The sequence below is a fragment of the Enhydra lutris genome, unplaced genomic scaffold, assembly GCF_002288905.1.
Source record: "Enhydra lutris kenyoni isolate GAN:26980312 unplaced genomic scaffold, ASM228890v2 scaffoldscaffold5, whole genome shotgun sequence".
Classification (NCBI taxonomy): Eukaryota; Metazoa; Chordata; class Mammalia; order Carnivora; family Mustelidae; genus Enhydra; species Enhydra lutris.
The window spans coordinates 13,219,961-13,235,473 of NW_019154089.1; the positions used below are offsets into that span (position 1 = coordinate 13,219,961).

At 51.6% G+C, this 15,513-nt stretch overlaps 2 protein-coding genes across 3 annotated transcripts; both read left to right on the top strand.

Annotated features, from left to right (window-relative positions):
* Positions 1–6,049: 6,049 nt before the first annotated feature.
* Positions 6,050–13,793, top strand: LOC111141160 (coagulation factor XII). Of its 2 annotated transcripts, none has more exons than XM_022493523.1 (14): positions 6,050–6,172; positions 6,538–6,595; positions 10,058–10,157; positions 10,297–10,367; positions 10,665–10,775; positions 10,913–11,044; positions 11,194–11,298; positions 11,458–11,623; positions 11,717–11,919; positions 12,016–12,238; positions 12,442–12,578; positions 12,678–12,827; positions 13,362–13,510; positions 13,607–13,793. In XM_022493523.1, exons 1-14 carry the CDS (start codon positions 6,116–6,118, stop codon positions 13,772–13,774), a joined length of 1,830 nt encoding a protein of 609 aa, XP_022349231.1. In that variant the 5' UTR covers positions 6,050–6,115; the 3' UTR covers positions 13,775–13,793. The 2 variants fall into 2 exon arrangements, with proteins under 2 accessions (XP_022349231.1, XP_022349232.1); XM_022493524.1 differs by having other exon boundaries at positions 6,116–6,172; positions 11,998–12,238; positions 13,607–13,774.
* Positions 13,794–14,941: 1,148 nt separating this feature from the next.
* LOC111141302 (profilin 3) lies at positions 14,942–15,408 on the top strand. Its single transcript, XM_022493762.1, has one exon. The coding sequence runs from the start codon at positions 14,952–14,954 to the stop codon at positions 15,363–15,365; it is 414 nt and encodes a 137-aa protein (XP_022349470.1). The 5' UTR covers positions 14,942–14,951; the 3' UTR covers positions 15,366–15,408.
* Positions 15,409–15,513: the final 105 nt, after the last annotated feature.

Sequence of the window (15,513 nt, forward strand, 5' to 3'; positions counted from 1 at the left end):
TGGTCTGAGGTGGGGTTCAGCCCCTAGGTTCGAATTTCTGGGCCTTGGTAGGACAGCCAACTGCCAATTAGGGCCGAGCCTTCTGCCAGGACAACAGAGGTGGGGCCTCTGGGTCACGCCCCGGAGGCCGGATGTTTAATTGGATAAAAGGGGCGTCAGTCCTTCTTTTCGCTGCACTTTAACTGGGGCAGATGGTGTGGCCCGGGTCCCTGTGACTACCCTGGGCTTTACGAAGGTTTGCTGTCTTGGGCCTCCTGCGGGCCGGCTTCGAACTGTTTTGAGCCATGTGTTCAGCCGTATTCCTTTGGGTTGGCCCCTTCTGGAGAGCGCACATCGGAAGCGGGGAGAGGACCCGAGGAGGTGGTTGGCCTCCCCAGCGGCTCCTCGGCCTCCGGGCCCCCGCCCCGCCCCTGCTGCCGGATGTTGTGATTTCTCTCCACCCACACGGCCTCGCCCGCCCTGGGCTCTGCTGCCTTATAAGGCAGCGCTACCACCCCGAGACGTTGGGGTGAGCTCACACCCATTATACAGGTGGTGAGCAGAAGTCCAGCAGCTGGCTAGAGGCCAGAAGCTTGGAAGAAAACAAGGCCAACATCCTACTCGCTCCGCTCCCACTTCACACAACACAAAACGGAGACTTGCCTAAACTGAGCGAGTAAGAGTAAGGCAGAGCCGAGTTCAGCCAGGTTTCTCTGATCCCTATCCATTCATTCATCCAAAAATTCAGAGCCCTCGCTTTGTGCCAGGCATTGAATCCGGTGCTGGGGAAAAGAGTAGTGTCAGCCAAGCTCTCTGCTTACAGGCTAGAAGGGTGGTAAAGGTTAGTCCTATAAATAATCAAACAGGATGGTCGCAGAGAGTGATAAGTGCAATTAAGACATTAAGACAAAATACTAATATACAAAATACTAAAGTGTGAGGGGATAATGGTCTTAGGGTGTGACATTTGAGGAGATCCAATAGACACGTGTGGCTACCGTGTACCACACGTGTACCGTATACAGAGAATATCTGCATCATCACAGAAAGTTCTGCCAGATAGCACTAGTCTGGAGGAAGGAGTGGCTTCCATTTGTACAAAGGTTCCATGGTGACAGCCTGAATAACGGAGAAAAACGGTGCCACCAACTGAGGAGGAGTGAAGAATGATAGGCTGAGTACTTTCTGATTCCCTAAACTTGTCTTTGAACAGGCAGTTCTGCCACCTTTTGAAATTTATGCCCCAAGTCTCTATGAGAGAGAAGTGGGGTGTTGTGTGTGGGTATCCAGACATCTGTGAGCAGGAGCCTGATGGCTTCTGACTTCTTATCCCATAGACCCATGCCCTAGCTGTACAAAGATGGAAGCCAGGGCAAGAGAACGGTGCCTTTCTGCTCTAGTATAATTTGTTGGAAGACATCCAGATGTTCAGGAAGAACTGGGGCAGATGTGTAGAAACTGCTGAGAAGGGGGAGTGTGTCTATATGGGAAAGTTTCTTCGCAAATTTCTGTAAATTGAGTCCTAACCATATGCGAAGCTCTGCTTGCTTTCTTTCTTTCTTTCTTTCTTTCTTTCTTTCTTTCTTTCCTTCCTTCCTTCCTTCCTTCCTTTCTTTCTTTCTTTCTTTCTTTCTTCCTGACTTATTATTTATTTGAGAGAGAGATTGCAGGGGCAGGGTTGGGGGGAGGCAGAGGGAGAGAAAGAGTCTTAAGCAGACTCTGCTGAGATCAGGACTCTGAGCTGGAAACAAGGATCAAATACTTAAGGACTGTACCACCCAGGTGCCCCCAGGCTCTGCCCTTTCAAGTGCATCCCCATTCAGCCATCTCAACAAGCTGGCCAGGCAGTGAGTGTCCCTCCCTCCCTAGAGAGGTGTGGTGGTTAAGGTTCATAGAGGCTGACAAATTATGGAAAGAGCCCAAATGTCCATTGACTGATGAATGGATGAAGAAGATGTGGGGGCGCTCCCAGGTCGCTCAGTTGGATAAGCCCCCAACTCTTGATTTTGACTCAGGTCATGATCTCAGGGTAGTGAGATTGAGCCTTGCATCCAGCTATGCACTGGGCATGGAGCTTGCTTAAGTTTGTCTCTCTCCCTCTCCTTCTGCACCCCCCCATCCTTTTCTCTCTCTCTCTTCCTCTCCAAAAGAAAAAAAAAGTGATGCATGCCTGCACGCGCGTGCATACACACACATGCACACACACACGCACACACACAGGAATATTACTCAACCATCAAAAATAATGAAATCTTGCCATTTGCAACAACATGGTTGGAACTAGAGTGTATTAGGCTAAGCAAAATAAGCCAGTCAGAGAAAGACAAATACCATCTGATTATCCCATATGATTTCACTCATGTGGAATTTAATAAACAAAACAGGTGAACATAGGGGAACGGAAAGAAAAATAAAATAAGATAAAAACAGAGAGGGAGGGGTGCCTGGGTGGCTCAGTCGGTTGAGGGTCTGTCTTCGGTGCAGGTCCTGGAGTCCTGGGTTTGAGTCCCACATGGGGCTCCTTGCTCGGCGGGAAGTCTGCTTCTCCCCCTGCCTCTGCCCCTTCCCCCCTACTCATGTTCTCTCTCTCTCTCTCTCTCTGTATCCTTCTCAAATAAATAAATAAAATCTTAAAAAAAAAAAAAGAGGGGGAGGCAAACCGTAAGAGACTCCTAACAATAGAGAACAAATTGAGGGCTGCTGGAGGGAAGGTTGGTGGTGTGATGGGCTAAATGAGTGGTGGACTCTAGGCCATTTGTTCTGATGAGCACTGGGTGTTATACATGTGTGATGAATCACTAAATTCTACTCCAAAAATCAATACTATACTATATGTTAACTAACTTGAAATTTTTTAAAAAAGCTTTGGGGCACCTGGGTGGCTCAGTGGGTTAAAGCCTCTGCCTTCGGCTCAGGTCATGATCCCAGAGTCCTGGGATCAAGCCCCACATCGGGCTCTCTGCTCAGCGGGGAGCCTGCTTCCCTTCCTCTCTCTCTGCCTACTTGTGATCTCTCTCTCTCTCTCTGTCAAATAAATAAACACAATCTTTTTAAAATATTTTTTAAAAATTTAAAAAGCTTAATAGAAGCTGAGCCCCTGACCCACAGTCACACTCTGATTCAAGTTCACTGCTGGTTTTTTTCTTCCAGTCCCTGCTTCTACGGTCATTATTTCCCTACTTAAAACTACTGACTTACAGATTGATTGTGAGAGGTTTTGTTTTGTTTTGTTTTGTTTTGTTTTGTTTTGTTTTAGGAACTTCCTGGTAACAATACATGAAGTCTTGCAACAGGACTTCTGGTTATGACTAAAACTGGCTTAGGCAAAAAAAAAAAAAGGGAATCTACTGGTTCAAGTAACTGAAAAGAAGAGGTGGTAGTTCTGATTTTATGTGTCTTTTGGATCCCAGGTCTCAAATAGTGTCACTTAAAATTTGTCTTTCCCATATTCTGACTTTGCTTTTAATCTGCATTGTCTTCATTCTTGGGTTTACTCTCTAAGATGTTAAAGATGGCTGCCAGCAGCCCCATGCTCACTTTTTACGAATGAGGCAACTTTTTTTTTTTCAGATTTTATTTATTTATTTGACAGAGACAGACACAGCGAGAGAGGGAGCACAAGCAGGGTGAGTGGGAGATGGAGAGGCAGGCTTCCTGCTGAGCAGGGAGCCCGATGTGGGACTCAACCTAGTACCCTGGAATCATGACCTGAGCCAAACACTGACACTTAATGACTAAGCCACCCAGGCACCCCAATGAGGCAACTTCTATGGGAGGAGAAAGCCTCTACCTTGAAGATTCCAGCAAAAATCCTGGGGTTGCCTCTGACTGGTCTGATTTGGGTCAGGTGCTCATTTTGAACAAATCACTGAGGGCAGAGAGAGGCAGTATTCTGATTGGCTAGGTATGGATCACATTCCCACTTCTGCCTCAGCTGAGGGTTGGGGTGAGTCATTAGGAATCAGTCCATCTGCATTAGTTATCAATTGCTGGGTAACAAATCACCCAAACATTTATGGTTTAAAACAATAACCAATTATCATTTCTCACTGTTTCTGAAGTTCAAGAATCAATTACACCTTAAAAAAAAAAAACAACAACAACTCAGAACAACTGAGCTGAATGTTCTGGCTTAAGGTCTGCCATGACGCTGCAGACCAGTGTCATTTGGGGCTGCAGTGTCTACTTCCAAAGTGGCCCATTCAGACTGGCTCTGGTTGTTGGCTGGTGATTTTACTTACTCTTCACATGGGCCTCTCTGTAGGCTTGCTTGAGTGACCTCACAACACGGTAGTTGCTTCTCCTAGAGGGAGCAATCCAGGAAACCAAGGCCTTTTTATGACCTGGGCTTCCTCCATATTCTCTTGGATACGAAGAACATCTCTGACTTCTACTTGGTGTGGGAAGAGACTATACAAAGCATGCATACCAGGAGGTGAGGCTCGACAGGGAATATCTGACCCCCGCAGCATCCCTCCCTCCTTCTTTCCCTGTTTGTTTCACTTTTCCTGTGTGTAGGCTTCGTTCTCAGGCAGACTCTCCCCAAGCAGTGACAAAGATGGCCAACAACATCTCCGGGCTTGCATTCCTGGTGACACCAGTGGGAAGAAGGGGTCTCTTTCCCAAAAGTTCTGGCAAAAGTCCCAAGGCAGACTCTGATTGGCCAAACATGTATATGCTTATCCCTGAACTAATGGCTGTGATCTGGAGTTACCATGCTTTCTGACTGGCCAGCCCTAGAACTGAGGGTAGAGCTGGAAGCCCCAAAACTGAGGATGAAGGCGGATTGGTTCCCAAAGGAAAATTCAGGTGTCACTCCTAAACCACAGTAAATGGTTTTTGGGCAAGAGAAACAATAATGCCACCGCATCTCCCTCCCTTGAGCTCCAACTGCACTTCTTAGTAGTAGCTCTTGGTTTGGCATTTTTCTCATGGGATTATTTACTTTCTTGGCTCCCTTTCTGTGGTAGGTAGAATTCTAAGATGGTCCCGAGGATCCATGGTGTACACATACCTTCTCCTCGTTATTCAATCCAACACGAATCTACATGTTGTGTAGAAGAATGCTGCAAATGTAATTAGGGTACCAAATAAACTGACCTTAAAATGAGATTATCCTTGGTGGGCCTGGACCAATCAGGTGAGCCCTTAAATGGAATGGGGTTCTAACTGGCAAAGGAGATTCAAAGTGTGAGAGAGAGTCAACATGGTGGAGGTCCTCTGTCACTAATTTGGAAGATGGAAGGGGCCACATGGCAAAAATACAAGCAGCTTCTAGGACCTGAGGCTAGCTCCTGGCTTACAGCCAGCAAAGAAACTGGAATTTCAGTCCTACAAATGCAAGGAACTGAATTCTGCCAATCATCTGAATGACCTTGGAAGTGGATTTTACCCCAGACCTCCCAGAGAACTCGGCCTTGATCAGGTTCGTGATTCCCTGAGCAGAAAGCCCAGGCACACAGTGCCAGACTTTCGACCTACAGATTTGTGAATAAATGGGTATTGGTTTTTGTTTTGTTTTGTTTTGTTTTGTTTAGATTTTATTTATTTATTTGACAGAGATCACAAGTAGGCAGAGAAGCAGGCAAAGAGAGGGGGGTGGAAACAGGCTCCCTGCTGAGCTGAGAGCCCGGTTTGGGGCTCGATCCCAGGACCCTGAGATCATGACCTGAGCCCAAGGTAGAGGCTTAACCCACTGAGCCACCCAGGCACCCTAAATGGGTATTGTTCTAAGCTGCAAAGTTTGTGGTTAATTTTCGGCAGCAATAAAATACGAATTTACTTGCCATGGACTCTAAGATCTCTGAAATAGGAAACCTCTCTTGGATCTCTTTAACTTCCCCTCAGGAGGACCTGAAACATAAAGTCCCTCTTCCTGCTTCCAGTCCCACTATCTGTGAAATAGATGGGGAGACCAGCTCCTCATCGTTCTATCCACACACTGCAAATCCCAACTCTTCCGCCCTTGAGAGCCTAGTGAGAAAGCTGCTCTACTTGGCTTTCCACAAACAGCCTGTGCCCTGCGAGGCCCAGGAAGGCAGCTTGGCCAATCTCCACTTCCCAGGACTCAGGAACCTTTGACCAATTCTGTTGACCTGGACTCTTGGGCAAGCAGCTGGACTAACAGACAGACACCATGAGGGCTCTGCTGTTTCTGGGGTCCCTGCTGGGAAGCCTGGAGTCAGCACTTTTGGTGAGGTCTTTGGGAACCAGGAGGATTGTGCTGGGATGGCCCTGGGGTTCCCTATCACAGCCTTGGCCTCTGCTCATGTCCTTTTGGTCCAGGTGACTGGCAGGCCTGTTTGGAAAGGTGAGAATAACCCATAAGGCCCAGATGGAAGAAAGAGAGACAGACAGCCAGGGCTGGTGGATATGAGGACATGGACTTCATTTCTGGGGGAAGGGACCTTGAGGAGACAAGGGGAAGAGGAAGGGTCCAGGTCTTTTGAGGAAATTTCTGCATTTCTGAGATGTGAGAGGAAGCTGAGAACTGGCATAGGATCAGAGGCAGTATACGACTTTCTGGGAAAATTCCCTGCCCTCTTCTCTCCCTTACAGATTCCACCTTTGAAAGCCCCCAAGGAGCATAAGCACAGAAAGGATGAGCACACAGTGGGTAAGTACCCTGGCTGCACTTCCTAAGAGACTCTTGGGTGGGAATGAGCATGTTGGGGAACGTGCAGATGGCAGTTTTGGGCCCTTGGAGCAAGGGGAGGGATCCCGGTACTCTTCACTTTGTCTCCACTTTGACTGGCATTCAAACCAGTGTGTCTACTGTGCACCAGGGCTCATGCCCATGGGCACTGGGGACCCCCCAGTGAACTGTGCGCTCCTTGAGGGCAGGACTTGAGCTGTGTCTGAGTGCCCAGTCCAGTGCCTTCCCATCGTCTTTCATTTCCCTAGCCTCTCCTCTTCCTCCCCTTCCCTCTGTACATCTCACGGGCATTAATCATGCCACACAGAGGCTGGGGGCCTTGATGAACAAGGAAGGATCAGAGCAGGGCTCTGGAGCCTAAATGCCTCTGAATCCTGGCTTCATCCCTTATGTGCTGGGTGACTCTGGGCAAGTAACTTGACCTCTCCAAGCTTCAGTTTCCCTAACCATAAAGGCTGGTAATAGTAAAACCTTTTAGGGTTGTGGACGAGAAATGAGCCGTTAATCCATGTGAAGCACTTGGCCCACAGATTGCGGCCTGGTAAATGATCAAACTCTATTAGCTTTTACTTACCAAGCTCCCTTTTATTTTTTTTTTAAGATTTTATTTATTTATTTGACAGAGATCACAAGTAGTCAGAGAGAGAGGAGGACACAGGCTCCCCGCTGAGCAGAGAGCTCAATGCGGGGCTCGATCCCAGGACCCTGGGACCACAACCCGAGCAGAAGGCAGAGGCTTAACCCACTGAGCCACCCAGGCGCCACCCAAGCTCCCTTTTAAAGGGGGATGTCTGCATCTCCCCTCTCCTCAAGCCAGGCCACAACTCTCCATTGCCTTCATTCTTCCTGGCTCTCAATATTTGCCTAGAATTGTGAAATCCTGTGGACCCTGCCCTGGTAAGCCTTGTGTAGCGAGGCCAGGCCCAGCTCCTCAGTGTGGCACTAGGGCCCCCCACACCCAACACTGCCTGCCTCTGCCTCCTCTCCTCATCCTTTTGCAGCCTGCCGAACTGCTTCCTTCTCTCTCGCCTGAGCCAACCTAGGTGCCCTGCCCTTGCCTAACCACCTACCTGAAGTCCTCCTCCTCTCTGTCCATCCCATTGGCATCTTAAAGGTCCATCAAAAACTCCTCCCTCCTCCTTTACTCCTGTTCCTGGTTTGGCACTCAGCAGATGCCACTGTGCCTTTAGCAACAAAATAGCGGCTGATGCTTATTTAACACATACTATGGGCCAGACCCCGTGCTAAGTTCTTGATAGATATTATCTCATGTAAGCTTCACAACCCTTCTCTGAAGTAGATCTTCAAGTCCTGTCATTCCTGGTTGTCATGTTCTGTAAAGTCACCAAGACCACTGAATTAGCAAATACTGAATGGCTGTTCCTAAAGGAAACACAAGATGAGGTTCCTGTGAGCTCCAGTCACGGCATTTTCATCAATCGTCTATAGAAAATCTCATTTTATGTGTGCTTCTCTTTCAAGACGCTTTCCTTAATCTATTGTTACTTCATTGATACAGAAGCTGTGGCCAGCAGCACTGTAACTCATGCCTGGACAAAGCTTATCTCACCCAGAAACACTCTCCGTAGTACCTATCATGACCTGCTTGCACTTAGGAAAGTCAACAATATATTTGGGGGCCATTTTCAACAGTAAAAGCATCTACCAGAAGTACAAGATTTCAGAAATGTGGCTCTAAGTAGGCCGTAAAAGGACACTTCTTTGGTTTTTTTTGTTTTTAAGATTTTATTCATTTATTTGACACAGAGAAAGACAGAGCGAGAGAGGGAACACAAGCAGGCAGAGTGGGAGAGGGAGAAGCAGGCTCCCCACTGAGCAGGGAGCCCAAAGCGAAGCAGGCTTCAATCCCAGGACCCTGGGATCATGACTTGAGCCAAAGGCAGATGCTTAATGACTGAGCCACCCGGGAGCCCCAAAGGACACTTCCTTTTTTTTTTTTTTTAAGATTTTATTTATTTACTTGACAGGCAGAGATCACAAGTAGGCAGGGAAGCAGGCAGAGAGGGAGGAGGAAGCCTGAGCCAAAGGCAGAGGCTTTAACCCAATAAGCCACCCAGGCACCCCTAAAGGACACTTCTTTACAGGAGGAGAGCTGAAACAGGAGGCAGAGCGTTACCTTGTTTCCCCTCAGCTGGGAACATGTTTCGGCCACCTCACATTTTTCACTGTTCTGTGCATGTCCATGAATGACCAGAAAAGCATCTTGAGAATTGGTTTTGGGAATACATATAAATTTGTGCAAGAAGGCAGGTTTGCAAATGTGGCAAATAGAGAGGTTTGAGGGTACAGTTTTAGAAAATAATAATAGCAATATTTTCATTGTAAAAACTTTAGAAATTACAGAAATGCAAAAGAAGAAAAAATTCCTCTATAATCCACTATCTTCTTATAAAACCACTCCTACAAACTTTGGAGCATGTCCTTCTAGATTTCTTTTTAATGCATATGTAAATATATTTGTACAAAAATAGGTCCACATTTGACATGCTGTTTTTAACTTGGTCTTCATTTAAACTTATGTTTTCTGTACTAGGATATCTGCATCATTAAAAGTTATTTTTGTTATAAAATATGCATTACATAAAATTTACCATCACAATCGTTTTTAAGTATACAGTTCAGTGGTATTAAGCACATTCTATTGGCCTGCAAACATCACCACCCTCCATTTCTAGAAATTCTTTTCATCTTGCAAAACTGAAGCTCTTCAACTGTATGGTTGACCCTTGAACCACAAGGTTAGCAGAACTGATGCCCTCCCTCCTGTGCAGTAGAAAATCCATGTAGAACTTTCGACTCCCCTAAACTTAACTACTAATAGCCTACTGTAGCCTACCTACCGGAAGCCTTACTGATCATGTAAATAGTCAATTAACACATATTTTGTATATTAAATGTATTATAAAGTGTATTCTTGCAATAAAGTAAGCTAGAGAAAAGAAAATGTTATTAAGAAAATCATAAGGAGAACACATCTGTAGTGCTGTATTTATTGCAAAAAATCCACTTATAAGCAGACCTGTGTGGTTCAAACTTGGATTTTTCAAGGGTCAACAATATTATTATCGTTGCCACTTTACACAGGAGGAAACTAAGGCTCAGAGCGGTCAAGCGGCTTCTGCAGTCGACTAGTATTAAGTGCTTACTCAGTGGCAAGCACTCTTCTAGACCTGGGGCTGCAGACTTGCCCAAGGTTACACAGCGAGTAGGTGGTGAAATTGGAGTCCATTCCAGCTGTCTGACTGCAGAGCTGAAGCTCTTAGGCAGGATGCAGTCTTGAAGGCACAGTGATCTTCTCAAGGGTCCTGTTTTCCAACCAGACCCTGAGGGGTGGCACCTGGGCGGGGGAGGGGGCAGGGGGGGGCAGGGGGAACATCATCAGGGCTTGTGTTATCTCTGCAGTTCTCACGGTCACTGGGGAGCCCTGCTACTTCCCCTTCCAGTACAACCGGCAGCTGTACCATAAATGTATCCACAGGGGCCGGCCCGGCCCCTGGCCCTGGTAAGACTACCCAGAAGGGGTGGGAGCCGGGGCCTGTGGAAGATGGAGCCTGCCCATCCTTCTGCCCCCAGAAGCCTGCTTGAAGAGAGGGGCTCTGACAGAGGAGGGCAGAGGAGGGAAGCTTCATCTCTTTCTACAGGTGTGCTACCACCCCCAACTTCGAGCAGGACCAGCAATGGGGATACTGCCTGGAGCCCAAGAAAGTGCAAGGTGCTACACATAGCCTTTGGGGTGGCCAGGGCCCTCTTCTCCCCACTAGTTACTCTCCTGGGTATCATCAGCACCTATACACCTGGTATTCTGGGCCCATCCAGACCCGTCCCTCCCTCTGGAGGGAAAGGTTCTAGGAGAAGGTAGCCCCATTTTGCAGGTAGGTAAACTAAAGCATGGAAAGCTGGGAGTGCCAAGGTCACAAGACAAGCAGGTTTGGGTAGGGACTTGGCCCCCCAGACCCCGGCTGTCTGACTCAGGCTCTCCACTCTTCCTTTCACTGTGTCCATCTCTCAGACCACTGTAGCAAACACAGCCCCTGCCAGAAGGGAGGGACCTGTGTGAACATGCCACATGGCCCACACTGCATCTGTCCAGAACACTTCACTGGGAAGCACTGCCAGAGAGGTAAGGAGATGGTGAAGTCAAGGGAGAGGATGCTGGGGAAATAGGGCAGTCCTGGGCCTACTGGTCTCTGGATCCCCAGGGACTTGGCAAGATCCCAGCCTCTCCTGAGACCACTGCTCCCGCTCCTCTGTCCCCAGAGAAGTGTTTTGAACCTCAGCTTCTCCAGTTCTTCCACGAGAAAGAAATATGGCATAGGCTCGAGCCAGCAGGTGTGGCCAAGTGCCAGTGCAAGGGTCCTGAGGCCCACTGCAAGCTGCTGGCCACCCAGGGTGAGTGGATGGGTCGAAAACTGGCCTGGGAGGGAAGCTGAAGGTCGGGAGGAGAAGCTGTTAGGAAATGGGGCGGTGTGTCCAAGGAAAGGGGAATTCTCTGTGGGGTCTTTGGGCCCAGAGGTGGCTCAGTGCCCTCCATCTGCCAGTCTGCCGCACCAACCCGTGCCTCAACGGGGGCAGCTGCTTAGAGGCGGAGGGCCACCTCCTGTGCCGTTGCCGCGCTGGCTACGCTGGACGCATGTGCGATGTGGGTGAGTCGTGGGTGAGTCGGGATCTTGGGGGACGCAGAAGCTCCGCCCCCAGGGAGGAAGGGCTCCGGGAGCCGGAGTCGGGTGAGTGGGGAAAGGGGCTGAGAGGGTGGTGGGAAACCATACCGCCTCCCGACTGCAAGGAGCCTCCTCTCTCCCCAGACACTGAGGCACACTGCTACGAGGGCCGCGGGCAGGATTACCGCGGTAGAGCCGCGACTGCGCTCTCGGGTGCCCGGTGTCGACCGTGGGCCTCCGAGGCCACCTATCAGAAAGTGACTGCAGAGCAAGCGCTTAACTGGGGATTGGGCAACCATGCCTTCTGCCGGTGCTCTGGATGGGGCGGGTAGGGCGTGCCCCTCTGCCCCAGGGCCCTCTGCGGCTCCTCGCGCTTTAACAGCGCTCCCTCCCGCGGTTGTAGGAACCCAGACAATGACACCCGCCCGTGGTGCTTCGTGTGGAGTGGCGACCGGCTGAGCTGGGAATATTGCCGCCTGGCACGGTGCCGGGCCCCAAGCCTGGCGGCTCCTCAGAACCTGTCTCCAACCCGGGTCCCTTCTGGGCACCCGGACCTTCCCTTGCCCTCGCTTTCGGCACTGCAGAAGCCTCAGCCCCCGACCCCAGGTAGTTGGGAAGGGACGGGAAATCGGAGGGGGCACGGCGAGCTACCTTCCAGCCCTTGATGGGTCTCCCAGCGCTCAGCCTGGGCTGCTCCCACAGCCTCGGGCGCCACGCCGGAGCAGCCCACTCCTGTGCCCAGTTCTGGCTGCGGACAGCGGCTCCGGAAACGGCTGTCCTCCCTGAGCCGCGTCGTCGGGGGCCTAGTGGCCCTGCCCGGGGCGCACCCCTACATCGCCGCGCTGTACTGGCGCCACAATTTCTGCGCGGGTAGCCTCATCGCCTCCTGCTGGGTGCTGACGGCAGCTCACTGCCTGCAGAACCGGCGAGTCCCCGCCCGGACCCTCAGCTCCTGGCTCCTACGTGCCCGGCTTCCGCGCGCCCCCGACCCCAATCATTGCCCTACCTCCCCGCCCCCTTCCCCAGCCCCCCAGAAGGAAGCTGAAACCCAGCAAAGGGCTCAGGAGCAGAAGGCCAGTGGCCTGCCCTGAGAACGCTCCCCACCCCCCGGACCCCCTCCGCCTGCAGGCCGGCGCCGGAGGAGCTGACGGTGGTGCTTGGCCAGGACCGCCATAACCAGAGCTGTGAGCAGTGCCAGACGCTGGCCGTGCGCGCTTACAGCCTGCACGAGGCCTTCTCGCCCATCACCTACCAGCATGACCTGGGTGCGTGGGGGCGCCCCCGCGGCGACCAGGGGAAAAGGGTGGGGGAGGGCTCTGAGTCCCGCGGCGTCCGGGTCTCACCCTCCTCCCGGCTTGGGTTAGCGCTGCTGCGCCTGCAGGAGACAGCGGACGGCCACTGCGCGCTCCCGTCGCCTTTCGTTCAGCCGGTGTGCCTGCCGAGCGGCGCTGCCAGCCCAGCCGAGCCCGAGGCCGCGCTCTGCGAGGTGGCCGGCTGGGGCCACCAGTTCGAGGGTAGGCAGAACGGCAGGGGTTGGTAGGGACACCTCTGGCCACTGGGGTAGGCGAGAGAAACCCGCAGTTTGGGTACCACTGGGGACAGGTGGCGCTGACCTGGTGGGTTGGGAGGACTTGCAGGGCCCTTGTTTCTGCAGTCATTCCCCTCCTGCCAGGGCCTGGGCTTCACTGCTTGGGAGGGGGGGCGGGCAAGTCTCCTAAGGAGTACAGATAGAATCACACTTTCTCTTGGTTCTTTCTGGGCACTGCGATGCAAGAACTACCAAGAATGCCGGCCTCGCTGGGGCAGTCGGTTCGCTAGTTGGGGAGCATTGTTCTGAGACATTGGGTGGGAAGTGGGGGTGGTGTTCCAAAGCAGTCCTGCTCCACCCCGCGCATTCAAATTCCGGGTCCTCTCTGGTCTCAGTTTTCTTGTCTATAAAACGGTGTTAAGAGCAACTCTCTTTTTCACGAGCTTGCTGCTATAAAGTCCAATTAGTGGGCGGCAAGCAGAGTCGCACTGGCTGTGAGGAATGCGCTTTTGGTTCGCAGGGGCGGGGGAATATTCCAGTTTCCTGCAGGAAGCGCAGGTGCCGCTCATCCCTTCCGAGCGCTGCTCCGCCCCTGAAGTGCACGGAGCCTCTTTTACCCCCGGCATGCTCTGCGCTGGCTTCCTGGAGGGCGGCACGGACGCCTGCCAGGTGAGTCCATGCGCGGGCTTGGGCTTGGCGTCCTCCTCCACGCGGTCAAGTGCAGACCCCAGACCAAGAGCGCTGAGGCACGTGTCCCCGACCCAGGGTGATTCCGGGGGGCCGCTAGTGTGTGAGGACGATGCCACAGAGAGCCAGCTCATCCTGCGAGGTATCATCAGCTGGGGTTCGGGTTGTGGCGACCGCTACAAGCCAGGTGTGTACACCGACGTGGCCAGCTACCTGACCTGGATCCAGGAGCACACCAACTCCTGAGAGTCGTCCAGGGACTCGTCGTTCCCTCCTGATCAATTCTGGAACGGAAGGGTGGCTGGCCCATGATTATGGATGGCAGGGATTGTGTTCCATTCCTCTTAGCCCCAGGCCTGGAGTAGGCACTCAATAAAGTGCTTTTGAAAATGCTTGAGAGGCACAGCTCTGCAGGGACCCAGATGGGAGACACCAAGACAGTAAACCTGTGCAGTTCTCCACACCCCTCAGGGAACAGGATCTATTGAGATCTTAAGCAAGATATTAGAGATTCATGTCCAGTGGATTTTTACTAAGCGGTACTGTGTACCAATCCCTGAGCAAGATGACTCCATATTATTTACTCTTTGTTTGAAACTAATACTAACATTGGACGTTTCTAGAACAGAGGTTCTCAACCTCTACTGTACACCAGAATCATCTGGGGAGCTTTTTGAACCTATGCCTGAGATCTACCTCGGATCAATTAAATCAGTATCTCTAGAGTTGGGGTGTGGGTAGTGATATGTTTTTATATCTCTCTGGGTGATTCCATATGCAGTGGAAGCTGAGAACCAGGGCCAGAAAGGCTTAACATTAAAACACGGGTGTGGACTTAGAGCTGGCAATATAGAAGATACCCCTTCCCCCCACCAACTTGCACTAGGGCAGTGGGGCTCAAAGTGTGCCTGGACCAGCAGTCCCAGCATCAATGGGGAACTTGTTAGAAACGCATTTTTCTCTGGCTGCCTCCCATACTACTGAATCAGAAACTCTTGAGTTGGGACCCAGCAATCTGTTTAACAGATTTCCAGGAGAGTCTGATGTTCCTAACATTGAACCAAACTGGGGATTCTGGGGTTTGAATGGTTACTAGGCTGCGAGGTCTAGCTGTCCAGACTTGCTCTTTTTGTTCTTAAACCCATGTGTAGGCTGTGCGTGGTGAGCCAATTAAGTTAGCTTCTCAAGGGTTATATAGAGAGACGCGATTTCCTCTTTTAGGCTAACTTTCCAACTTCACCACGCCTTCCCCTCGCTCCACATACACATTCTCCAGTGCACGCAGCCTCTCTGTGACATCGCCATGCCTCAGTGTCACAACCCGCCCCGACATGCGTCACAGTGCCTGGGGTTCCAGGCACCGGGAACAGCCGGATAGCCCGGGAAAGTGCGGCCAGACGCGAGGAGCGCACTCTGAGCCGGAATGGGAGACTGGAAGGGCTATATCAGTGCGGTGTTGCGTGACCAGCGCATTGACGACGTGGCCATCGTGGGTCACTCAGACAATCGCTGCGTGTGGGCATCGCGCCCCGGAGGCCTTCTGGCTGCCATATCGCCGCAGGAGGTGGGTGTGCTCACAGGGCATGACCGGCGCACCTTCCTGCAGTCGGGCCTCAGCGTGGCGGGCCGCCGCTGCTGCGTCATCCGCGACCACTTGCTGTCTGAGGGCGATGGAGCTCTGGACGCGCGCACCAAGGGGCTGGATGGGCGCGCGGTCTGCGTCGGCCACACCCCGCGCGTGCTCCTCGTGCTCATGGGCCGGCGCGGCGTGCACGGGGGCATCCTCAATAAGACGGTGCATGAACTGATCAAGGGTCTGCGCAAGCAGGGCACCTAGCCGGACAGCTAGGAGGCGGGGCGGCATGGCCAAAATAAATGCTGGGCGTGGCTGGCTCATCCTGTATTTGCGCACAGGGCAGTTGCAGATGAGGAGACCAGTTTCCCTGGAAGATTCTTGCAGGCAGGGTTATGTGATGGGGCTGGGA